Source organism: Suillus subalutaceus (genome assembly GCF_016647625.1).
Source record: "Suillus subalutaceus strain FC151 chromosome Unknown DFJ58scaffold_1, whole genome shotgun sequence".
NCBI classification, from domain to species: domain Eukaryota; kingdom Fungi; phylum Basidiomycota; class Agaricomycetes; order Boletales; family Suillaceae; genus Suillus; species Suillus subalutaceus.
The window spans coordinates 18449-42373 of NW_024540250.1; the positions used below are offsets into that span (position 1 = coordinate 18449).

At 45.5% G+C, this 23925-nt stretch overlaps 5 protein-coding genes across 5 annotated transcripts; 2 read left to right on the plus strand and 3 right to left on the minus strand.

The window, feature by feature from the left end:
* Window positions 1-1754: 1754 nt before the first annotated feature.
* Window positions 1755-6856, minus strand: DFJ58DRAFT_720373 (uncharacterized protein; the record flags this gene model as incomplete). The annotated part of the gene is made up of 6 exons (XM_041384703.1): window positions 1755-2142; window positions 2978-3054; window positions 3414-4184; window positions 4243-4724; window positions 4783-5444; window positions 6432-6856. 6 exons carry the CDS (start codon window positions 6854-6856, stop codon window positions 1755-1757), a joined length of 2805 nt encoding a protein of 934 aa, XP_041251052.1.
* An 8677-nt stretch (window positions 6857-15533) lies between these two features.
* On the plus strand, window positions 15534-19351 carry DFJ58DRAFT_751851 (OPT oligopeptide transporter protein-domain-containing protein). The gene is made up of 21 exons (XM_041387786.1): window positions 15534-15940; window positions 15997-16078; window positions 16133-16227; window positions 16280-16483; window positions 16536-16689; window positions 16743-16765; window positions 16824-17064; window positions 17119-17278; window positions 17331-17480; window positions 17534-17685; window positions 17738-17823; window positions 17878-17980; window positions 18035-18103; window positions 18155-18214; window positions 18272-18384; window positions 18436-18506; window positions 18560-18633; window positions 18687-18773; window positions 18828-18896; window positions 18946-19014; window positions 19072-19351. The coding sequence occupies exons 1-21, from the start codon at window positions 15785-15787 to the stop codon at window positions 19098-19100; spliced, it is 2247 nt and encodes a 748-aa protein (XP_041251053.1). The 5' UTR covers window positions 15534-15784; the 3' UTR covers window positions 19101-19351.
* On the minus strand, window positions 19352-19983 carry DFJ58DRAFT_751859 (uncharacterized protein; the record flags this gene model as incomplete). Its single annotated transcript, XM_041387787.1, has 3 exons — window positions 19761-19983; window positions 19595-19707; window positions 19352-19539 (listed from the first exon to the last, which is right to left on the minus strand). Coding segments are annotated over exons 1-3 (233 nt in total), but the record flags the coding sequence as incomplete, so codon positions are not given.
* A 50-nt stretch (window positions 19984-20033) lies between these two features.
* On the plus strand, window positions 20034-23101 carry DFJ58DRAFT_751863 (Transketolase, thiamine diphosphate binding domain-containing protein). Its single transcript, XM_041387788.1, has 16 exons — window positions 20034-20232; window positions 20293-20338; window positions 20397-20462; window positions 20514-20519; window positions 20570-20691; window positions 20749-20877; window positions 20934-21022; window positions 21079-21094; window positions 21150-21252; window positions 21302-21432; window positions 21489-22015; window positions 22065-22134; window positions 22189-22646; window positions 22701-22730; window positions 22783-22858; window positions 22907-23101. Exons 1-16 carry the CDS (start codon window positions 20133-20135, stop codon window positions 22990-22992), a joined length of 2055 nt encoding a protein of 684 aa, XP_041251055.1. The 5' UTR covers window positions 20034-20132; the 3' UTR covers window positions 22993-23101.
* DFJ58DRAFT_751866 (cytochrome b-c1 complex subunit 7) lies at window positions 23069-23864 on the minus strand. Its single transcript, XM_041387789.1, has 4 exons — window positions 23672-23864; window positions 23585-23613; window positions 23415-23534; window positions 23069-23357 (listed from the first exon to the last, which is right to left on the minus strand). The coding sequence occupies exons 1-4, from the start codon at window positions 23805-23807 to the stop codon at window positions 23265-23267; spliced, it is 378 nt and encodes a 125-aa protein (XP_041251056.1). The 5' UTR covers window positions 23808-23864; the 3' UTR covers window positions 23069-23264.
* Window positions 23865-23925: the final 61 nt, after the last annotated feature.

Sequence of the window (23925 nt, forward strand, 5' to 3'; positions counted from 1 at the left end):
GGTTTATATACTACGGATAGCTAACGGAATGATCAATAAGCAAAGTCTAAGTGGAGCGTATTGGTAAGTCGGATGGATCACGAATCATGAACCGGGAATGAAGTACAAGTAAAAGCGGATTCGTAAGTGTAGCGGATCAGTAAGCAAAGCGGAAGTAAAGGATAACCGGTATACCGGTGTACAGGAATATCGAAAGGAGATGAAACGATAGTTAGAGTACATGGAACAGGATGAAAGAAAGAATCAAACGCGGATCTTGGGACCGGACGACGGATATGTTCATTCGGATCTGGATCGGATCTGAGGATTCCGGATCATTCGGATCTGTAACCAGGTGATATATGGTATATGGACATGGACTCTGCTTACCCTCGGCCTAGACTTACCTGCTGCTCATCGGCATTGGACTCCTCATATCGCACGGTGTCCTTCATTGGTATCTTGCATCAGTGTCTTTCACTCGTATCTCGGCGTAGGGTTGTACCATCGGTTATCCCATATCGCGTCGGACCTTCGGTCGGTCGGATATCTCAGGTCCTTAGATCTTACTTTTCTTCCTTTCTCTTCCCTCGCACTATTAGAAGGAAGTGCTTCAATAGCAGTCCCCTGTCGGTACTGCACTCACACCTATTAGGATTTAGTAAGTTAGTTGGTATATTCTAGCTGACTACTATTTCCTTTCACCACAATGGGGTGAAGTAGATTCTTTGAGGGTTCCCCTATCGGTCTCCTCAAAGGCTAGAGTTTCTTGGTTAAGTTGCATGATATGCTGAAATAATTTGACCTCTTCAGGCCAGAGAAAATTTACAGGGTTGATTTGGAGGCTAACCATACATTCTTTAGTTAGTCGCCCATTAGGAATGAATTCGGGAGGGTGCGGTGTTAATGGGATCAAATTTCGGAGGGGGTCGTGTGGAAAATGTCGGTTTACACGGGCTTCTTGTGGAAAGGTACCAGAAACTGGTTTTACCCTCTTGTCCACTCGCTTATACATAGTAAATATAGGGTTATCCTCGAGGAAATTCCATCCTGAGTCCCCTGTAAGTATAATGTCTGATTCACTATCAGAATCTTCAGAAAAATCAAGCTCTGCTGAAGAGAAAGGCTTTTCACAGTTTGTACTATCAGCAGGGCTTAAATCATAGAGGGAATTTATAAGTCTATCATAGCATTCAGCTATGGACTCATCTTCAAAGACTTCGTGTGGATATACTAATTGACTAGTGCTTAAGCCCCTTTCCTTAATGTCAGAGACACTTAAGCTCAAAAAATTCTTGCAAGACTTAGAAATTTCGGACGAGTTAACAGACAACCAAAGAATTGAATTACAGAACAGGGAACTCATATCAATAGCTATCTCTTGACCTTTTTTGTAAGTAACTCGTATCAAATCAAACAGAGACAGAAGCCTGCATTGTGGGTTATATATATAAGTACGAAGCTTGAACAACAGAATACAGGCCAGAATCAGGCATTCGAATCGAGATGTGAGTGAGATAGTGATATAAATACACATAAAGATCAGAATCGAGGCGAGGGTCCATTTTTTATGGGTGAAGACCGATTTTCGGAGAGTCGAGGAAGACGGAAGTGAAAAACGTGAGAATTCGGGTGCGAGATGTCAAAAATCGAAACGGTAGAGTCGAAAAACGGGATAGGTGATAGCATAATTGAAAAAGTCATAAACACTAGAGGCAAAAGTTCAAGTTAGAAAAAATAAGGAACATGCAAAGTACAAGCCTACCTCTAGTTGCCTAGAGGAAGAACTTTCGAACAACTTTGCTTGAGGGTCTCGTGCATTTCTCAGATCCTTTAAAATTCTCTTCCTCTTCATCAATACCGGATAATTTAAACCAGAATGAAGGAAGAGATGACGGACCATTGAGGTATTCCGTCCGAAAGGGCGAAGTAGAAATAATGACGAGTGATGTGCATTTGACATTAAGCACCTTATCACGGTCTCGAGCAAACTGAATAATCTGCTCCGTGGATCCCGTGTCAAGAAGGTCACATTCAGCCATGGCTCTGATAATGTCCTCATCCAGGAAAGGCATCAATAGAGTATCTTTGAGCTTTGATGCGAAATCATCTTCCCCATGAAAACGGGCAATAGCAATATAGGCATTAAACCTTCGAGCCTCGCTTGGGGTTATAAAAGGGTTAACTTCATTATAGTGCCCAATGAAAAAAGACTTAGGAAGGTTCCCTTTGATCACGTTTCATTTATCACATTTGAGGACTGGTAAGAGATTTGAAGCTTCAGAATACATGCACGCGGATAGGACGGTGTCGATAGTGTAAATAAGATGTCGAGTGTGCGAGCGTGTCACGAATTCCAAATACAAATCATTATTCTTTCTTGAACACTCGTGAAACACCCATTAAGCGCCCGACACAAGTGCCTGTCATTAACGCGCAACCAGCGTCTGTACCCATAACGTTCACAAACCCTAACCCGAATTCATCATACTCGAACTTCTCATATCCAAACTTCTCTATTCCATTAGCGCCCACTACTCTCATTTCCGATATTCCCTGATTTCGACTTTCTTTCACAAGCGATCAAGTCACGTGACGATAGAACCTTCGAGAACCCTAACACAGCAGTAACATGTTTCATGACATCATAGGTGTAGTTATATTTAGATCATTGTACGATTCTCTTTTCTATTTAATGATTGGCTAGTTAGTTCATACTCAGATTCAGTCTCCGTTTCAATATATATATATAGGTAGCTCGTTGTAGTCAGTAGTTCTTTAGTTCAAACCTCTTTTGTATTAGCTCACTGCTAGCAATCCTAAGACGTACCTGCTATCCTCTATTCTCTTGTTGTGATAACCTTGTTTGAGTCCTAGTCTCTGCCCCTGCATTAATTCGTTATAAGGGTTGTGACAGAGCGATGATCAGTGATTTCACTAATGTGCTCAGGCCAGTCTTGTTGAGAGCGTGGACCTCCAGTAGGCAGATTAATGTTACCAGTAAGCACTTGGTGCCCCTGGGTAATCGTCGTTCTGGTAGGCTTCGATGTCCCAATCAACTGAGATAAGCTGGTCCTGGCAAAAACAGTAAGAGCAATAGCATTCAGCACGTAATGAAAGTAGATTGAATGGAAGTCGCTTAGACTAGCAGTTTCCTGACATAAGGTAACTATTAGTGTCCCTGGGGGATATTCCATCAAGGACGGTCGACGGGTGGACTCGATAGAAAGGTGTCATCTTCAAGAAGACTTCGGATTGAGGTATCCCAAGGTCCAAAATGTCTTCCTGAGGTCGCAAAGTCTTCAGTCGAAGATGGGGGTGTGGGAGGAACATATTTGGGAGGCAAAGGTTCTCCCAGCTGGCTTATATTCAGGGTTGGTCGAACTGAAATAGATGTCGAGAGGCTCGTTTTCTCCTATAGCACTAGAACGTACAAGCAAAGTCACAGGAATAGATTTGTGTTCATCAGTACCGGAAAACGAAGTGGACGAGTCCACGAGTGGGAATGACTCTACCTGTACACTTGCAGGGTCGTCACTCATGTTAATATTGCCATAGTCGTCCGGCATATCATGTAGGCTATATCCTGCTTGTTCGAGAATTTGACTAAGTGCTTCATAAAAGTTCGTGACTTGCGAATGCTCACCAGCTCCCTGTGTGTTAGAGACATCGTCATTGATAGAGGACCTTTCAGCACTTTCCTCATAGTGATTCTCTCCATGTAGCACAGTGGGCATTGGCAATTTGGGTGAAACGGCAGTGTTAAAGGAGAAAAGAGTCACATTATGGGTAGATATAATAGAGGAGAACGTGTTAGATGATATGGGAGGAGAGGAGAACGCATTAGCTGAAATATGCTGCATAGCGTTTTCTTTCTCAATAGGTGGGGCAGCAGGAGGAGATGCATTAGACGAAGGTCGATGAGTAGTGATCTCATGGGTCATGACAGTAGGAGGAGAGAAGGTGTTAGACAGAGTAGAGAAAACAGTATTTTCATTGTTCATGACGGCAGGAGAGAATGTGCTAGGCATAACAGACAGAAAGGCCTCCCTTTCAGGCAATACAGCAAGAGACAACATGTTAGACAAAGCAGATTGAGTACCATTCTCATGAGTCCCGGTAAAAGGGGAGGAGGCACTAGACAATGCAGGTAAAGTGGTCTCTCCCATGCTTATAGCAGGAGAGGATGCATTAGGCGAAGTGGCCTGGGCAGTGTTCTTATTAAGTGGCGCAGAAGCAGAGAAACACGCTAGACGAAATGACCTGGGTGGTGTTTTCCATATTCATACCAGCAGGAGAGAGTGTGTTAGGCAAAGGAGGTTGAGCAGTGTTCTCATTAAGCACGGTAGGAGCAGAGAACACACTAGACGAAGTATACATAGCAGCGTCCCCATTGCACAAGTTAGGAGGAGGAGACGTGTTAGACGAATTGGACATAGAAGTGTCCTCATTGGACCTAACAGAAGGATACAGCGCGCTGACTGAAGTCGGGTGAGTTTCTTTCTCCATGGCATCCATAGTCGTGGTAGAGAAGGTGCTGGGCGTCATGGATATTTTGGCGTCCTTCATAGTTGAAACAGGAGAGGACGTGTTAGGCAAGGTACCATTTTGTATGTTCATGGTTGAGGAAGAGAACAGATTGACTAGAGTGATGGCTTTGTTAGAAAAAATGGCGGCTGAAGACGCGTCAGATGAAGTACCGTTCTGAGAAGATGACATAGTGGTAGAGGTTGAAGACGGTTTAACTGAAAAAAATGCTCTCATCAGAAAAGACAGCTGATGAGAACACATTAGACGAAATACCATTCTGACCAGGCGCAGCAGAGAATGGTTTAGCATGAGTGGTGTTCTCAACAGGGAGGGCGACAGGAGAGAGAGCATCCGGCGGGGTTCCATTCATAGAAGGTTCAATAGATAGAGGGACCAGTTTAGCTAGAGGGACATTCTCATAAGGCGGAGCAATGGGAGAGAACGAATGCGACGGAGTACCATTTTGGGTGGGCGTAGATGTAGGATTTAAGAGGCCGTTGGGTTGAAAAAAGCTTGTGCCTGGATCAATATCCATGGCAAACTCGTTAAACGGATATGTTTTGACAAAAAATGAGAAGAATGACTCACCCGCCACATTCTCATTCTCTCCTTCACTTTCCAACTCATCTTCTTCCTCCTCAAACACACACCCTTCCCTCCTCTGGGCGTTTCCAAGGCTTGGGAAGGTGTCAGAGTCCAATTCATCGAGGGAGTTTGAAAGTCTGAGTGGAACTACATGTGGCGCCGGTGTGACGATGTGGCCGTCCTGTCTAGTGGGGAGATATTCCCACTGGACAGGAGAATAGGATGGGGATGGTGGGAAAGAAGAGCCTTGAGACTCTGACATGTTGGTGGGCGAATAAGTCGAAGGGTAAAATGAAAGAGTAAGGGCGTCATCATCAATGGTCGTTAAAAAGTGGAAATTCCTGGGGTTCCTAGAAAGGAAATCGTGGACACTTCCATGCGCGCTTGCAAAGGTATTGTCACCCATGCCCACGCGTTGTTTGGCCAAGTTTGACAGACTAAATGAAGTTTGTGGATTATATTCAAGTGGCCTTGCGCTGTATATTGCAGGCACGAGGCTTGTGGACCGCGAACAAAAATCAGATGTAAATGCCTTTTTTATAGGCAAATCTATTTGATTTAAATTGAATTTTTCTGAATAATATCCGGGTTCGCTGACACATTGCTGATGAATACTTTGTTTGGCTCAGGTTTGAATTCTGATCGGGAATTCACATGATTCAATGCATCGTGTCGTTGTGGACACATCTCGAAAAAATCTGTGGACAGTTCATTTAAAACACTGAGCATACTCGATTCGGTAAGATTTCTGATTCATGTGGACGGCTCGAAGTCCCAGTGTGGATCGGTCCTGTCAGGTGTACACAAAAGTTCGTAGCTGACCTCTAGATCTAGTGGATCTTTAAACAATAACCATGTACTGTTTTTTCTTTCATCAATAGATACATAGTTACCCGCGTTGCCAGGGTCTCCCTAACAGTAAGCTGAATGGGACATGGTCACCGACAAATAAATTTGCTTGAGTATTTACACCCCCACAATTTAGGGGCACGTTCTGCACTAATCCGCGAAGTTTGCCTTCCCCGCCATTCGCATCATTCATTGAGACGGATTTGGCAATGTCAATAGGATGATTAATAATCATTTTCCAAATATGCTTACTAACAATATTCAATTGTGAACCGGTATCAATAATAGCATTTATTGTGTGGCCATCACACTGCATAGAAATCTTGATTAGTAAGCCTCGGGTTTTGGTCCACACTGAGTGGGCCTCAATTTTCGGTTCATTTTGAATCAGTTTCGGCTTAATAGCATTAGCGAGAATTCCACAGAGCTCACGGGAAGTCCCGAGTAATTCTCCCACCTCAAGTCTTATGGGAGTCCTCAATACTGACTCAGGGACCTTCTCCAGTTTGAACTTGGCTGTTAGCTCTGAGATTTGTTGACATGCCAGCGATTTCCAGTCAGCGCTTAAATTATCTTGGGGAGTGGTTTCCTTCTTTTTCACTAAGTCTTTCTTCCTCTCTATGGCGTCATCATCCATGATGATGTCCTCACTGTCCCAACCTCTTCCTATCTTGCCTCTGTCCACCTGCTCACTGTTTTCATTGTTCTTTACAGGTGGTTCTCCCTTTCTCTTGGAGGATGGGTCTTTCTGGTTGGATGACGCACTTTCCTTGGACTTAGTGTGTGGCTGCGCCACATTTCTCTTAGGTGCATTTTCTCTCTTGTTCTCTCTTTCAACACTGTTTCTCTTAGACTCTGAAGGTGGGAACACGTTATTGAAATGTTCCTGCCTCGCTCGGTTCGAGTTCCGCATGGTTCATTCCACTGGGAACGCAAAATATTCCTTGTTGGAGTCGTTATCTGTGGCGCTATTGTATGTACCTTCCTCTGATTCGGTTTTGGTTTTCGGTTTTGGTACTGATGTATTCCTCAATATATGCACTCTTAGATTGTTCTTTGCTCGTTTTAGTTGACCTCGTCGCCTATCCTAATAAAATGGGATACAGGCACTTGGTCCTCACGCTTTAAAGCTTCCATGACGCTTTCCTCAGGAAGCCTTCTGATAAATCAGCCAGTCTGGCCTCGCGACACGGCCGTTCTGAGTTCTAATAATTTTCCCTTCCCCAATTAACTTTGTCAGTGGCAGACAGAAGGGTAGGCTGTGTCCCTTCTCCCCACACCCAAAACACATTCTCTCTTGGAATGGGGTGTTCGGCGGACTGTAAAATCTTGTTCCTGGTTGTGCGCCCTTAGATACATTCTGCCTATTGTTAGGCCGGTTCTGATTATTTATATTCATTTGACTTGGCGCCTGTTTATTCTGTGAATATGATTCGTTTTGACCCTTCTTTTGCGGTGCAGCTAATAAATTCTCAACTCGCGGGATCAATACAAGTAGCCCAATAAAATATAAGTGCATAGTCAGGGTCATCCAAAGATAATGAATTCAGCTTCTTAATGAGTCCCTCTACTTCATTTAGGGGCTCTGAACAAGTTTGGTCTGAATTCCTTGGTGTCTTTGAAGTCTGTTTGTGTGCCTTTAACTTAGTGTTTTTGGGTTCCTTCTGTGTGCTTTTCTTGGACTCTTTCTTAGTGTCTCATGTTCCTTGAGTCCTCTGTTTGCTTGGAAAAAACTCCTGTTCTGAGTCAGCTTGAATCAGAATCCAAGCTATTTTGCGAAGTTTCTTCGGTGGTCAAGTCCTCTTCTGACTCAGTCTCCACTTCAGATACTAGAAGATCTGCATCAAATCTGTCTCAATGCAACAGTTTCTCGGCTATGGCTGTTACTTTATCGACTGGAAATGCCTCGGATAGGTCTCTATCAGGATTCTTGGCCATTAAGCGGGTCTCTATCTTAGCTCATAATTGCTTGTAGATTCCCTCCCAGAAGTAACTTGCATATTCTCCCTTAGTTAATTTATTGGCCTGCTTTAGCCAACCTCCAATACGAATAAATCCTCTTACTGTACTTCTTCCAGGCTGTAAGACTTGAGATTTTCTTTCCTCACATTGTCCTTCTGTAGGACAATAAATCCTTTCTCTTATATCTCTTGCTGTCTAGATCTGCATCATAGTATTTCATGATGTCAGCCTTAAGCTCTCTCCAGCTAGGGGTGATAAAGCTCTCTAGACCTTCGACAAATTTGGTGATGTGACGTGACATATACTGTGTGATAGTTTCACATTTATCTTTATCTGAAGCTACGTTGTTAAATTCACACAGTTTCTCATAGTGTTTCAGAAAGCCCTTGACTTCTGAATACTGTCATATCCTGTATTCTAGACCTACGTCCAATGATGTTCCCACGCCTTCCGGATGCCTTCCGGATGCACATCCGGACCTCCATACCCTTATCCATGACTCCATACCCTTATCCATGCCTCCAGTCCTCCAGTCCACTATCGGTTTGGATCCATACACCTTCGTACATCCATGTGTCCATACCTTCGGACCTCCGCAGCTAAGCCTGCTTCATCCACCCTTAGTCCTATCGGATCCGAGCTCATTCCATCTTGGACTCTACCTTCCCTAGACTATCGGTCTATATCCATGATCCTTATCCTAGTCCCATCTTTACCTAGATCTCTGGATCCGCTCATCCGATATCCAGACACTTCATCCGATACCTCTAGACCTCCGGATCCGACCTATACTCATATCCGAAGCCCAAACCTTAAATCAGCGTCTATCTCCTTATGGTAATCACCTTGACTCCGGACTTCGGTTATCTCTGTTTCCGTCTTGCTTATCGATCCTTGTACTCTGTTCATCTCCGAGTTCATTTACTTATGTTCCGTTCATACTTACCAATATGTTTCCACATGCTCGTACATAGCATTTGTGTTCAGCTTACTTATCCTCTCGGATCCTGTCCAGTATATAAACCTCTGTACAACTCCTGTAAAGTTCCTTAGTTCGAATATCAACATAGACTTGCTCTCTCGCATCTTAGACTTCACTCATTCTTGTCTTGGACTTTGGTCTGTCTTAGTCTGACCTTTCCTTAGGCCTAGGGAAGGATTCCCTAGGCCGACTTTCTGGTCCTCCAGATTTATCCTTCTGTCTATATCCATGCTTAGGGATTGACTCCCTAAGCTGAAGTTTTGCCTTTCCGGCACTTCCTGTCTTTCCGAGACTTCTGTCTAAACCCCGTCTATCCGACTCTACCATAATGTAGTCTACCTCTGTTTGTTTCTACTCCGGATCCTTGTCCATAGTAGCCTTTCCCCTCCTGTCCTAATCCTGTCCACTCCTCCAGTCCTCCTAACCTTCAGACATTGTAACCTTCAGACGTCGTACCCTCCGGACGCCGTTACCTTCAGACCTCCGGACATCCTGTCCTTCGGACCACTCCTCCTATCCTATCCTGCTTTGGACTCTGTCCCTTGCAGCCTATCCTCTATATGTTTCTATCTAGGGAACTTACCATGGGAAGTCCTTCAGCACTCCACCAGAGTAGCCAGCCTCCAGAAGTCCTTCGGACTTCATCGGATTCCATCCGGACTTCATTCTGAAATTAAGGGCACGTACTCGGGTAAGGGGCACAGCGCACAAGCTGAGGCCAAGCCCTTCGGATCCGTTAACCCTTGAGCTATGGTCTTAACAAATACCCTCCCTTGAACTTGGCAGGTGCTGCCTTAGATCCGGGGTTGGGCATCGTTAACGTGGACAGTGTAGACGGATTTGCCATTGTGCGAATATCTGAGTTGGCAAATGTATTGATAGTGGCTTGGCGTGGGAATGTATCAGAATGTTCCACAAAAATAGTGGACGATGACAAAGATGACGACGTGGTTTAAAAATAGACGATGACGAATATGACGTGATTTAAAAGTTCCACAATGAACTTTCTCAGGCGATGATCAGTTTAAACTTTAAACAAGAAGAAGCCTCCCTCGCGGTGGGCTCCAGTGATGTCTTGCTACTTAAGGGTCTTATATGGAACGCATATATAGTGACAACACAACTATACAGGGATAAGACTACTTGCCAGTCCTTAAGTACATGGTCTACGACTTTTCTAGTTTTCGTGGTAGATAACTGTGTGAGTTCTTGGGAGGATTTACTGAAGTGTCCTCTTCTTGTCTTTCTCGTGATTTCAGTGATACAAAGTTTCTCAGTGTTGTATAGTCAACCTCTAGTTTAGGTAGTATATAACTAGTAGTAGAAATGTCTTATATCTTACTTCAAGGCAACCTATTGGGCCTGCACTTTCAGAATCTTACTGGGTCTCACACAGTTTGAGAGAAGAGTGGAAAGTGGGAAGTTATGATTACTAGGTGCAAGATGGGCTCCTTTTATACCTTTTTGGGGCCCCCCCTTACTAAGCATGACTCATCACAGCATTAGTAAGTCACTGGCTTACTAACCATGCCATTTGGCAGTGCTGAATCAGCTGCTTATCAATCTAATATACATAAATAGTAAATACTATTACAAAGCATGATAAATCATGACAAAGCATAACAAATCATGACAAAGCCTGACAAATCATGACAAATCCTTACAAATCAGCCTATTGACAGTCACATGACATGCTTACAAACATATCTGATGGCTCACTGAAGGATCTGTGTCTGAAACAAATGGAAACAGACAGAAACAAATGGAAACTGCATGACAAATCATGAAGGATCCTTACAAATCAGCATATTGCTAGTCACATGACACACTAAGTAGCATATTTGTGGCTCACTGAGTAAATTGATGGCTGAATAAGCCTTAGAAAAAGAAAGAGAAGGAAACTGAAGGAAACTAACAAACTGAAAATATAAGTACAAGTAAATCTGTCATAAATGAAACCAAGCCTGTAATACAATGAAGTATACCTTAGTATACTCTTCCTGTGATTACTTCTTGTCTATGTATGTCATGGTATGGTACCCATACCATGCATGACAGCGGTGGATCAAGCAGTATTCTATAGGAAGAGGCAGAGCGAAGAACTCACCATCATCGTTGTGCACATCGATGACTGCACACTTGCAGCTAAGTCCATGGATGAGATAAGCAAACTAAAGGACCAGATCAGGAAGCACGTGGAAATCACCAACCTTGGTGAACTCCACTGGTTACTTGGAATCAAAGTCACACGAAACCGTGACAAATGTACCATTTCCTTATCTCAATATTCCTACATTGAATCCATCATCCGTCGCTTCTGTTTTGAAGATCTCAAACCTGTCTCAAATCCTATGGAACCTAGTACCCGACTTCACTCTGGTCAATCACCATTCACAGGTGCTGACTTCACAGCAATGCAACACATCCCCTACCGAGAAGCCATCGGCTCTCTTATGTACACATCACTCGGAACACGACCAGATATCTCTTATGCTGTAACAATCGTCTCTCGCTTCTCTGGCAACCTGGGAATAACTCATTGGGATGCTGTCAAACACATCTATCGGTACCTCATAGGGACAAAGGACTTAAAATTGACCTACAGTGGTGTTCAAGGAGCGTCAATAGGATATGCTGATGCAGATGGGAGCATGGCAGAGGACAGAAAGGCAATCTCTGGGTACACTTTTCTAATCGATGGAGGAGCGGTCTCATGGTCATCCAAACAATAAAGTATTGTCTCCCTCTCTACCACAGAAAGTGAATACATTGTGGCAACCCATGCCACAAAGGAAGTGCTATGGCTCCATTCACTCATTGGCGAGTTATTCACCCCCATCACTACTCCTACCACATTATTCTCCGATAACCAATCTGCTATTGCTCTCGCCAAAGACCACCAATATCACGCCCACACCAAACACATCGACATTCACTTCCATTTCATTCGTTGGGTCATTGACAATGACAAACTTCGCCTAATCTACTGTCCTACTGTGGACATGATCACCAATACCCTAACTAAAGCTCTGCCATCGCCAAAAGTAAGCATTTTGCCATTGAACTCGGTGTGGTGTTCAAACTCAGGCTAGCCTCACAGAACCCCTTTTGCTATAGAGGTCAATCTTCCTAGAAGTCCACATCATCTCCATGCATCACTCCCTCACAAAGCCTCGACTCACTTGACTCTTCCTTGTCGCACCGGACTATATCCGACTTGGCCGATATGGACCTGTTACCTTGGCCGCTCGCAGGGAGCCAGGGTTGTCTGTACCGTCCCTTACTTGTAGTTTCAGTCATCGCGCACCTCGGCCGACCATTCTGTCCTGTCAGTATCAAATCCTCCCATGTCCTGCCCATGTCCGCCTATCTCCATTGGTGCGTTTTAAGCTTATTTTACCATTACTGAATGAACAGCAGGCGTTATTACATGTATTCCCATGGCTGCAGCACTTGCAAGCCTTATTACATATTGAACCGAATACCCTGCGTTTTGCTACTACTCCCGCCTGTGCAATTCTGGACATTCACGCAGTTAGATAAATAGGACTCGGGTTTCGTATCATCTCTTACTTCCCTTCTCTGGACATACCTGCTACCATTGTAGGAGTCACCTTAGTTAGTCTTGATTGTGCAATTGATCCCTCTTTGCTTTTCAACTCGGACGTGCCTTAACCACTCTAAGTGTGCGCTCTCTAAGGTTTTTATACCTAGGCCTTGTATAAGACTCAGACCACTACCACAAGTCTAGACTCGGCAACCCATACCTAGTTTTACCTCGCCATACCTAATCATACCTAGACTCTCCTTACCTTGGCCTAGCCTTACCTGCCGCTCCCATTGGCATCGGACTCCTCTACTCGCATCGGTGTTCATCATTGGTTTCTCACGTCGGTGTTTATCATTGGTATCTCACATCGATGATCCTCATTGGTATCTCACATCGATGATCCTCATCAGTATCTCACATTGGGTACACCATTGGTATCCCACGTCACATCGGACATTCTCAGACTCGGACCTTTGGTCGGTCGGAACATCTCAGGTCTTAGATCTTAGCTCCTTCCTTTCTCTTCCCTCGCACTATTAGAAGGAAGTGCTTCAATAGCAGTCCCCTTGGGTCGACGTACTGCACTCGCACCCATTAGGATTTAGTAAGTTAGTTGGTATATCTAGCTGACTACTATTTCTTTCACCACATCAGACTACATTCGACTTGAGGGAGAGTGTTGGAAATAGAGCAAGTGCACCCGCAGTCGAGACGTGCTATCATTTACTATTCATTCATAATGTCCAGCAACCCATATGTCTCTCATTTTTATTCTCTTGTTATCTATCCCGTCATTGTACTACTAAAACCTATTGTCTGTTTGGGCCAGCACTGTTTCTTACTTTGTTTCTTGTCTCACCTACATACAAGATCATTGGGTCTATTTAAGCTACCTCGTATTTGAGCTATAACCTCAGATGTTTGCTTTTGTGTGCACGTTCTGAGGTAAGATACCTAACTTTTACTTTCACTTCACCTATACTTACTTTCTGAAGAGTGTCTACTTAATCTAGGTGAATATTATAGATGTTTGCTTTCGCGCGCACATTCTGAGAGTGTCTACTTAATCTAGACCCACACAAGTTGTATTATCTTTTCAGATACCAGCACTGGCTGATACATCAGTGTAAATCCTCATTTTGTGCCCTAGCACAGGGTCACATGTTCCCATATAGTGTGTGAACTTCTCCACAACACCCAAAACATAGCCCTTTTGGGTATCTCCACAATATGAAACCTTCCCACACCCTCCCTAGTCCATCCCTGACTCACCACCACACCACAATTAGATACAGCATGTAGGTAAGTAGTATTATAGGTTATATGCATATAATAGAACATAATAGACCGCTTTTTCTGTCTATTTTTGTACCAATGCCTGCTACAGGGCCTCTGCAAGTGTGATCTAATAAAAAACATATCAAAAACAATTTCGCAATTTTGACCCTTTGGTATTAGAGTGTTCTAGAGTGTTTAGAATATGTTTACAAACATATATGAACCCATCCCTGCCCTTATTTGACCTCCTATAGCGCCCTATATCAATTAATGTACTATACTAACATAAAACATAAAACAGGTTCGCTTTTTTTGACCTTTAGGTATATAGACTTGAAAATATGATTCCCAGCATCCCTTAAACAGTATACACAACATATCAGAAGCCTGTGTTAAGAGGATCAGTTCCTGTGATGCCATGTGCTTACCCTCTCCTGATGATTCATACCCTGGGAATTTTTTTCCTGTAGCTCCGGCTCTCCAGGATGGTGGTGTACTAGATCCGTACATCTCTTGATTTGGAGTGGATGATTGTGACGAGAATAGAATCCGAGTTCTGCAGCGTCTCCTCATTGCAACCGTGTATTACAATGTGCAAGATGCCTCGAAACATAGGCTCCTACTAAACCTACACATAAAAATGACTACAGTAGTAAGGGTTATAGGAACAAATGGTGACCCAAAGACAATGAACACACCAGCCATAGATCACGACTGTCCCTCCCGCCCCACCCCTTCTCGCAAAAAGTCAGCATACTCGGTCAAAAACTTCACCTGTTCCAGCGTCTCAAAGGCCTTGACGCTTTGTCGTCTCCGCACAACAGTGATCGCGCGCTCGACGAGTTGTAAAGTATCCTTCCTGGTCTTGGATAACTGCGTAGTCTAGTTTGTTTCTAATAACATACAACATTCGACGTAGTGAGATCGCCGTTTGTTTTGTCTTGTGGAAATAGGATGCGCGAGTCGTCTCGTTGACGGATGCGTGAAAGGGCTGTGTAGAGTTGACCATGTGAGAAGGTCAAGAATAGTCTTGTCAAGGGTAAGACCCTGGCAACCATTGAAAGTCGTTGCATATGCGAGACGGAGAGGAAATTAGAGTCGATGAACGGTCCAACTTGCATGTGGGGGGGTGTGAAGCGGATGCGGGGGATGCATTGAGTATCTTTAAGTTGACCTGTCCCGTTGTTAATGACTCGAACCTCGACATAGTGGCGGTGTAATTGTTTGTACAATAAGGCGTGCATTCTTCACCAGTCCCTTCTGAACAGACATGTTGCGCATAAGTGAGCAGATGCAGTCCTGCTTGAGATGAAGCTCGTGCTTTGGAATTCCATTCTGTGAGAGGATTGCAAGAAAGTCGGGTGTGGCGTCAGGGTGATCTGCTATGAGCTGATCGTCTTCTTTTACAGTGTCAGCACTGTAGTACAACACAGCGTGATATGTCAGTAAGCGACGTAGGAGTTTGTTGGGCTGAGAAGCGCACGTCGTAGGCAGATGGGTGGCTCGGCAAGCACGTAATGCGGGAAAAGAAAGGAAATTGCTTCGTCGAGTGTGTGTATGCAAGATAGGATGTCGAGAGAGACATACCCACTTTTCCAGTGGTAGTTAATAAAAACGGCTGCCGTGCATCATGTGTAGTGATAGGCACGCGGAAGGAGCTGCGGAAGAAGTGACGAACGCATGGAAATCGTGAGACCATTATCAAAGTGGGATATCGATGAGAGCAAGATGAAACTAAAATATTGTCGAGCAGGTGGTACATACGCGCGGCCATATGCCGGCATGTTGAATCAACTTTTAAAGGTGTTTAGTTCCTGCCCTGGTATCCCTTTCAAGCTTTTGCGACCTAACCTAGTAGTGTCAGTGCCGGTTCTTCATTTGTGTCTGCATGGTCCCGGGTATCAGCGTGCGTCACTTGACATTGAACTGACCCTGCTTATCAGTGGAGGTCTGTGTTTCTCAAGCAAAGTTACCCTATCTGAGTATCACATATTCTCGTCCTTCGAGAGGCATGTATTTAAGGAATCGACATCGGAAGCTAAACTGCCTATACATCCTCTGCGCGAGTTATGGCTCATTCTCATCTTACGGAGCCATCGAAGGTGTTTGAGCACCAGGAGAAAGACCTGAAGGTCTTCGATGTCCACAGCGCAGAGAGTGTAGAAGAGGCTCCCTCTCAAGAGTCTGAGCAAGTCATCCGCGGGGCAGGAGACATTACCAACTTGGTAGGTTTAACAACAGGAGTGTGCGTTGTCTGCTCAACGTGTTGAATTTACATTAGATCATATCAGATGAGGATAATCCCGAGCTCCCCGCACTGACCTTCCGTTTCTGGGTCCTGGGTCCTGGGCTAGCGACTTTTGGTGAGTTGGAATGAAGTCTACTCTCGATGTCGACGCAAATTAATGTTCAATCAGGATCTGTGCTATCCGAGATTTATTTTTGGAAGCCTCAGGGTGCTATAGTTTCAGCCTTATTTCAATTGATTATATCTTACATGCTGGGTAATGCAGTGAGTTTCTGCAGTTTGCTTCACTGTTTCAATTGATCGAGAGAATACGAAGATGCATTATGCTATGCCTTCGACGGGGATTTGGCGCCGCCTCAATCCTGGGCCGTTTAACATCAAGGAGCACACGTGCATCACCATAATGGCATCCACTGCGTCAGTTACAGCCAATGCTATTGGTATAGTAGCAACACTTGATTTGTTTTACGGCGTGACTTTGAGTCCTGAAGCCGCGATCTTCCAAACGTTCGCATCGCAGGTGCTACCAACCGCTTGCTAACTCTGATATTCGAATTGACTCCATGATTCAGTTGATTGGATATGGTTTTGCGGGGCTTCTAAGAACCCTCCTCGTATGGCCAACTTACGCACTGTTTCCGAACCAGCTCCCGTCAATCTCTCTTCTGCAATCCATGCACTTTAACAACTTACTCAACCGCAAGAAGATGAAGTACTTCTGGTTCGGTAATTATTTTCAACTCGAACTTCCGAGTCATGGACACTGAAGACCTCCTCAGTCTTTGGGGCCATCTTTTGTTGGGTTGGTGAAGCAACATAGCATGAGCTCATCCTCACTGATCTCGTGTTATCACCCACAGGAAATCATTCCGACTTGGATGTTTCCCCTTCTAACGGCGGTCTCTGTCATTTGCCTGGCTGATAATGGACGCTCGCCTGTTATTCGCAATATCTTTGGTGCGGGAGCGTCCAACGAAGGTCTAGGTCTGCTGTCATTTGCCTTTGACTGGACCTTGATCACACAAGCGTATCCTTTATATTGGCCTCTGCAGACTCAAGTCTCTTCCTGGGTGGGGATGGCATTTGGTTATGTCCTGATGGGTGCGTCATGTCATACCATTTCCTTGTTGACGCCATTCATCAATTCACTATCAGGTGGATGCTATTATGCGGACGTGTTCCAGGGGTATTCCAGGGGTTTACCGTTCATGTCAACTGCATTATTCACTGGGAATGGCTCATCGTACAACCAATCCGCGATCCTTGGCTCCAACCATCAACTGGACCCGGAAATGTATGCTGAAGTTGGACCCCCGTGCGTACACAAAAGGCATAACTAATCTTTTTGCACTGAAAATACCTTTTAGATTCATGACAACAACCTACGCAATGTCTCTGCTTTTGACCTATGCTTCCATGGGGGCAGCATTTTCCCACATATTGCTGTGGCACTGGACGGAGTTATGGGAAGCTTTCAGAGGCTTCAACTTCTTAAAGTCAGGGCAAGATTTTGACGAGTGAGCTATGTCTTTTCCCTCACTTTCGGACTTTCTTCAACGTCGCATTCCAGTATTCACTTTCGGCGAATGAAAGTTTACAAAGAGGTTCCACAATTGTGGTACGGTTCTCTTTTCGTCGTGTCACTGGGCCTAGCGATTGGTATGGCATACGTTGGCATGAACACCCTGCCGTGGTGGTCTGTCCTGCTTTTTACCGTCATCGGTGAGTTACCGACTTTGAGGGGTTTTATTTCACCTCACGCTCTCTTGCATAGCATTCATTCTCGCCGTCATCCTTGGTTTCATATATGCTGTAACAGGATTCCAGCTCTCCACCGGAGGTTTTGTGCAAGTCATTGCTGTCGGTGATTTTCTGCATCAATGGTGGCGGTCAATATTGACAAGCTATGTTTAGGCATACGTCCATCCTCAGCAACCGATTCAGAACATGTATGCAAAGTTGTACGGTTACAACACTGGCTATCAGACATTCGCCATGCTGTCCGATTTGAAGCTAGGTGCTGTCCTTCACTTGATGGATTGACTCAAGACTTAACTGTTTGCCTTTGAAGGACAATATGCGAAGGTACCACCGAGGGCTACTTTTGTTGCACAAGTCGGCGGCACGATTGTTGGGGCCAGTAAGTAAGTTAAGTTCTATGAGGATTATGTTGCTGAATGGTTTGATTGAGTTTTCAATTATGTCCTCTATAAGTCTATCGTAGACGCGCACAGAGCCGATTTGATAAACCGTGCGCTATATCATACATATATAGTCTCTACTCGAACTCAAGCGAGATTGATTATAGCGATCGGAACGCGTATATGGTCAGGGTGGAACTCACAAGAAATCAACTCAGCAGCAATTACATGGGGCGCTCTGAGTGCGGAGCTATACAGTCCAGGTAAAACATACTTTCAGGTGAGTTCCCGAGTAGATTGTTGCAAACGCAGATTCACAACCCCTTTCTAGATTCCTCTCGGACTTCTATACGGGTTCGTCACTCCTTTCTTGTTCTATGCCATGCATCGCCTATTCCCAAGGTAATTTCCTCCGCGGTATGACTTATAGCAATCTGATACTCGGAACGAAACAGACAACGGATCTGGTCTTACCTCAACATGCCGATTGTATTCACGTATCTTGGTTTGCTTCCATTCTCGGTTAATGGTACGTTGACAAATCGTACGATGTTTCATAGCTTGTACTGATAATTAATACAGGGATGTGGTGGCCAGGGTTCATCATCGGGTTGTCTACGCAATGGTGGGTCAGGACCAGGAAGCCAAGATGGTACATTAAATACAACTGTGCGTGATCTGGCCGGAGATATCATAACGAACCAACCAGGGATGACTATGCAGATTTGACCTCCGCCGCTTTGGACGGAGGTGCGTCCATCATTTACTTCATCCTTAATTTTGCGGTGTTCGGTGAGTTTTCTGTTCGCAAGTCGGCACCATTGTACTCATTCCACTTAAGGGGCAGGCGGAAATGCCATAAGCTTCCCTACGTGGTGGGGAAATCCAGATCCGAGTGTTATCAGTGTCGGTAAGTTCATGGCTGCGTCATTCTTTGAGTTGATTAATTGTCATTTACCAAAATCAGACCATTGTATGGCCACCACCTTTTCATAACGTAGTTACAAGTGATCAGCCTCCTTGCCCTGACGAAGTATATTCTATAGCTTTGTTAAAATGCAACAGGTTCATGTATTTGAGATTTCTCAACTATCATGCCAATCCGATGCTGGGGAAGAGACATTTTCTGGCCATCACTAGACGCACTTACACCCACGACGACATGTAGGTCACTCTTACCATGAGGCTGTTATGAGATTTGCAACCATCGGTTTCCCGCTGCAGGTGGGAGATGCTTAAACTAATCCGGCCAAGCTTCTTGTGAGACAAATTTAATGACATCAGAAAACAGCATGCGTATGTCGACTACGTGAGAGGTGTGGTGGGTAGGGACGACTAGAGTTCAATCATCCTGATGCAGTTCCCTCCAAGCCTGTTCAGTTTTCAAACGTTTCTCTTTGGCCTGGGCGCGGTTACGAGTCGAGCGCTCGATGCGCTAAGCCAAGGAAATGTCAGCGCTCAGAGGGGCATACTAAAGGTAGGCTACTAACCTCTTTTCGAAGGCACTTGTTAAGGCTGTCCTTTTCTTGATTGCAACCACCGGTCAGTCGCGCCCAGCTATTAACATGACATGCATCTAGTGCCTGGATGAATTCTCTACAGACTTTGATGGTGGGTTAGAACAAGAAAGGATAGTACGAGGGCCGCGCGCCGCACCTATTCTTTTATCGGACAACTGCGGGTGCATCTGAGAAATACTGCATGAAAAATCAAGGGCTATTCAGCATTGACTGACAGTGAGACCCAAGGCAGTTGTCGAAAACCAGTGTTAACGATACACGCACAGACCAAGATGAGAAGAGAGCTCCGGTTCAAGTCCCGGTTGTGTGTTTTCCGTAGACAACCGTCCTGCCCGAGAGAGTTAACGCGAGAAGTTCAGAACTAACGTGTGAAAGGGTTCCATGGTTGTAACGTAACCCTCTTCGTAAGCCGGTCGCGAACTCAAATCAGAATCTGTCTACAGTCATATCTGAGGGCTATATATTAACCCTAACAGTCCTAATCCCTTTTCTTTCAAATCCATCAATCATGTCTCAGTTCACTCCGGAGCCAACAGACAACACTTCCATTGCTACCATCCGCACTCTTGCTGCCGATGTCGTAGGCAAGGCAAACTCTGGTCATCCAGGTGAGCATGACTAGATCAGCTTCATCGTGTGCACCGATAACGACGATGTCCATCTTTAAGGTGCACCCATGGGTATGGCGCCTGTCTCCCATGTTCTCTTCACAAGGCAAGTGATGTTAAATCATGAATGTGCCCACCTCGTACGATTATTTAATATACCCCAGATTCTTCAACGCGAACCCCAAAAACTCCAAGTGGTTTAATCGCGACCGATTCGTTCTATCTAATGGGTGAGTTTGTGTTCCGATTCATATCCGAATACTCGCTGATGAATACTGCAGACACGCGTATGCACCTTACCCCTGACTGATGTATCGCTAACTAATCCCCACTCTAGCTGCGCGCTGCAGTACATCTTGTTGCACCTCTTGGGATACAAGCTTTCCATGGATGACCTTAAGGCATTCAGGCAGCTTGACTCTTTGACCCCTGGTCACCCTGAAGCACACCACACTGATGGTAAGTACTACTTATGATGTGACAGTCCATGTCGACAGACTGCTGACACTACGCCAGGTATCGAGGTCACTACCGGTCCCCTTGGTCAGGGATTCGCCAACGGCGTTGGTCTTGCTATGGCTCAGGCACACATGGGCGCAGTTTACAACCGTCCCAGGTTTAACCTTATCAACAACTACACGTATGGTTAGTATTTTCCCAGTTCTGATAATTCGGAATATGTCATAACTATGTGTCTGCAGTTTTCACTGGAGATGGTTGTTTGATGGAAGGTGTTGCAAGCGAAGCCGCTTCCCTTGCTGGTCACTTGCAGCTGGGCAACTTGATCGTCGTGCGTACCTTTCACGTGTGACTTTTTCACCTCGATTAATAATCGGTCCTTTCCAGATCTATGATGATAACCGTGAGTCGGATCCTCATTGGCCTGCGGCTCCGTTCCGTGACTTATCCCCATTAAGATATTTCCATTGACGGTGACACCGCTGTCGCATTCACTGAGAATGTCGAGCAGCGCTTCTTGTCATACGGCTGGCAAGTTCTCCATGTCGATGACGGTGACCAGTACGAGATGGTTTCTCATCTATATTTTCGATGTCTAACTTGCGCTCAGCGATCTTGCTGCCATTAACGGTGCCATTGCCGCTGCCCGTGCCGAGAAGAACAAGCCTACCATCATCTGCCTCAAGACCACGATTGGTTACGGGTCAAAGCAACAAGGCACCCACGGTGTTCATGGCTCTCGTGCGTGTAATTTCTTGACATATCAAGCGCCCGCGTGCGAACCATCTTTCCCCCAGCTCTCAAGCCCGATGACATTCAATCCCTGAAGAGCAAATTTGGATTCCCTCCTGACCAAAAGTTCTACGTGCCTCAGGAGACTTACGACACTTACCGAGCAGCTGCACTTCGCGGTGCCAAGCTCGAGTCTCAGTGGAACAGCCTTCTCGCCGAGTACGCCAAAGCATACCCCAAGGAGCACGCAGAGCTCACTCGCCGGATTTCTGGGAAACTCCCGGAAGGATGGGAGAAAACCCTCCCTGTGTACACCCCTGCTGATCCTGCTCAAGCATCTCGCAAGCTGTCTGAGCTTGTCCTTACGGCGATTACGCCTACACTGCCCGATCTCATAGGTGGCTCTGCTGATCTGACAGGCAGTAACTTGACCAAGGTCAAGGGGACTGTCGACTTCCAGCCCCCTAGCACCGGACTCGGAAACTACGCTGGCACGTACGTCCGATATGGTGTTCGTGAGCACGGCATGGGCGCCATTGCCAATGGTCTGCATGCTTATGGTGGTATTGTGCCATTCGTTGCTACATTCTTGGTGAATAGCGTGCTTTCTTAGCCAATATTTCTTGCTGATCCCATCCTAGAACTTCGTTTCATACGCGGCTGGTGCCGTCAGGTTGTCCGCGCTCAGCAAGCATCAGGTTATCTGGGTCGGTGAGTAAACCAAATCCTTCAGAAACTAGGAAACAGTGTTCACAATCTGTCAAGCTACACACGATTCCATCGGTCTTGGAGAAGACGGTCCCACTCACCAGCCGATCGAAACTGGCACCCACCTGCGTGCAATCCCCAACCTTGACTTCTGGCGCCCCGCAGATGGTAACGAAACATCCGCAGCCTATCTTGTCGCTCTTAAGAGCACGGAGACGCCATCCGTCTTATCACTTTCCCGGCAGAACCTGCCCAATCTTGAGGGCTCTACCATTGAGCGTGCAGCACGGGGTGGATACGTGCTGTACGAGGTTGCCAACGAGGATATGACCATTGTCAGCAGCGGTAGCGAGGTTCCGATCGCTCTTGAAGCAGCAAGCTTGCTTAAGAAAGAGGGCATCAACGTCAGGCTTGTCAGCTTGCCTTGCTGGTCGGTGTTCGACAAGCAGGATGAGCAATACAGACTCAGTGTCCTCAGGAGCGGTGCTCCCATTCTGTCATTAGAGGCACTCACGGTAAATTTGAATAGCTGAAGAAGTGACACGCTTGGCTGACTTATCTCGAAATAGACCACTGGTTGGCAAAAGTACAGCCACGAGGTGAGATTTCGTGATCGCATCGATTTTGCTAAATAGCTCATATATCTGGCAGCAATATGGTCTACCTGCATGGGGTGCTTCAGGACCGTACCTCAAGGTGTATGAGAAGTTTGGCATCACTGGCCCTAGTAAGTTAGCGTATACACAAGGCTGGGATGTTACTGACTGTGATCCAGACATTGCCGCTGTTAGCAAGAAGGTCATCGCATTCTACAAGCAGAAGGGTGGCCAAGTCGTGTCTCCTCTCATCAAGGCTTTGTAGGTTATTGTATCCAGTATTAAAAAAAATCGCCGGTCGTGGAATTAGGTTAGATTATTTGTAGAAAGCTCAGTGTAAAGATCCCATAATCAAATAGATTGATGATTGACAAGTTGTGGTGCAAGGATAGTCAAACAAACCTGAGGGAAGACAGTCATTCCTTAAATGGTCCTTTATTATGGTTCAAGCGAACAGTATGAAACCTCAGGTGGAGGCATTGCCAATATGTGTGGATAAGGATAGTCGCAACTGCGAGTCTACATGGATGTGAGCGTCTATTTGCGTTGAACGGTCATTGTGTCCCAGGTCAATCTCTCCTCCTCTTCCTTGAGGACGTTCAGGATATGAGGTTGAAGGTATCGCTTGTCCTGAAAAACAACGGTCAATGTCCATCCACTATATAGTACTGCGAGACATCAACATACATCCTCAGGCTTAGACCACTGTTCTTTTGGCAAAGGTTTGTGGTGAAGATCACAGTTACTTGCAATTTTGAAGCGGTAGGAACGGTCATAGGTCTCTCGCGGAGTTAAACGACCGATTGCCTGTAATTCCAGTCAAAATTGAATGTTCACAAAAAGCGGGTGGGACTCACCCTTTGGACTTCTGGGCTCTCTTCAACCTCTACATGAATCCAATCTAAGCACGTTGAACATCCCCGAACTAAACATAAGACACGCACGGAGGTCATCATATTTGAGGCCCATCTTGCGGTAGCCCATGAGGTCGGCATACCAATGAGCGATTGGTGTCACATACTTCTTGAGCGTCCGCGAGGAGCGAATGTATGGTGCGAGGGATGGGCCGAGCACGTTCATCGCGTTGGCTATTGAGTGTGGTGTCTTCTGCACGAAACTGCAGGAACTTCAAGAAGCGGGACCACCCGGAACGTTATTTAGCTCTATTTACGTCTGCTTTATTTAGACTTATTTTTCC

Bases quoted from the DNA above. Each gene is read 5' to 3' on its own strand.
- DFJ58DRAFT_751863 (XM_041387788.1), top strand. From the start codon at position 20,133: ATGTCTCAGTTCACTCCGGAGCCAACAGACAACACTTCCATTGCTACC. The intron at 20,233-20,292 runs GTGAGCATGACT...TCCATCTTTAAG, and splicing joins GGCAAACTCTGGTCATCCAG to GTGCACCCATGGGTATGGCG. The intron at 20,878-20,933 runs GTTAGTATTTTC...ATGTGTCTGCAG, and splicing joins TATCAACAACTACACGTATG to TTTTCACTGGAGATGGTTGT.
- DFJ58DRAFT_751851 (XM_041387786.1), top strand. From the start codon at position 15,785: ATGGCTCATTCTCATCTTACGGAGCCATCGAAGGTGTTTGAGCACCAG. The intron at 17,065-17,118 runs GTGCGTCATGTC...ATTCACTATCAG, and splicing joins ATTTGGTTATGTCCTGATGG to GTGGATGCTATTATGCGGAC. The intron at 17,824-17,877 runs GTCGGTGATTTT...AGCTATGTTTAG, and splicing joins GTTTTGTGCAAGTCATTGCT to GCATACGTCCATCCTCAGCA.
- DFJ58DRAFT_751866 (XM_041387789.1), bottom strand. From the start codon at position 23,807: ATGAACGTGCTCGGCCCATCCCTCGCACCATACATTCGCTCCTCGCGG. The intron at 23,614-23,671 runs GTGCGTGTCTTA...GGATTCATGTAG, and splicing joins CCTCAAATATGATGACCTCC to AGGTTGAAGAGAGCCCAGAA. The intron at 23,358-23,414 runs GTATGTTGATGT...GTTGTTTTTCAG, and splicing joins AGTGGTCTAAGCCTGAGGAT to GACAAGCGATACCTTCAACC.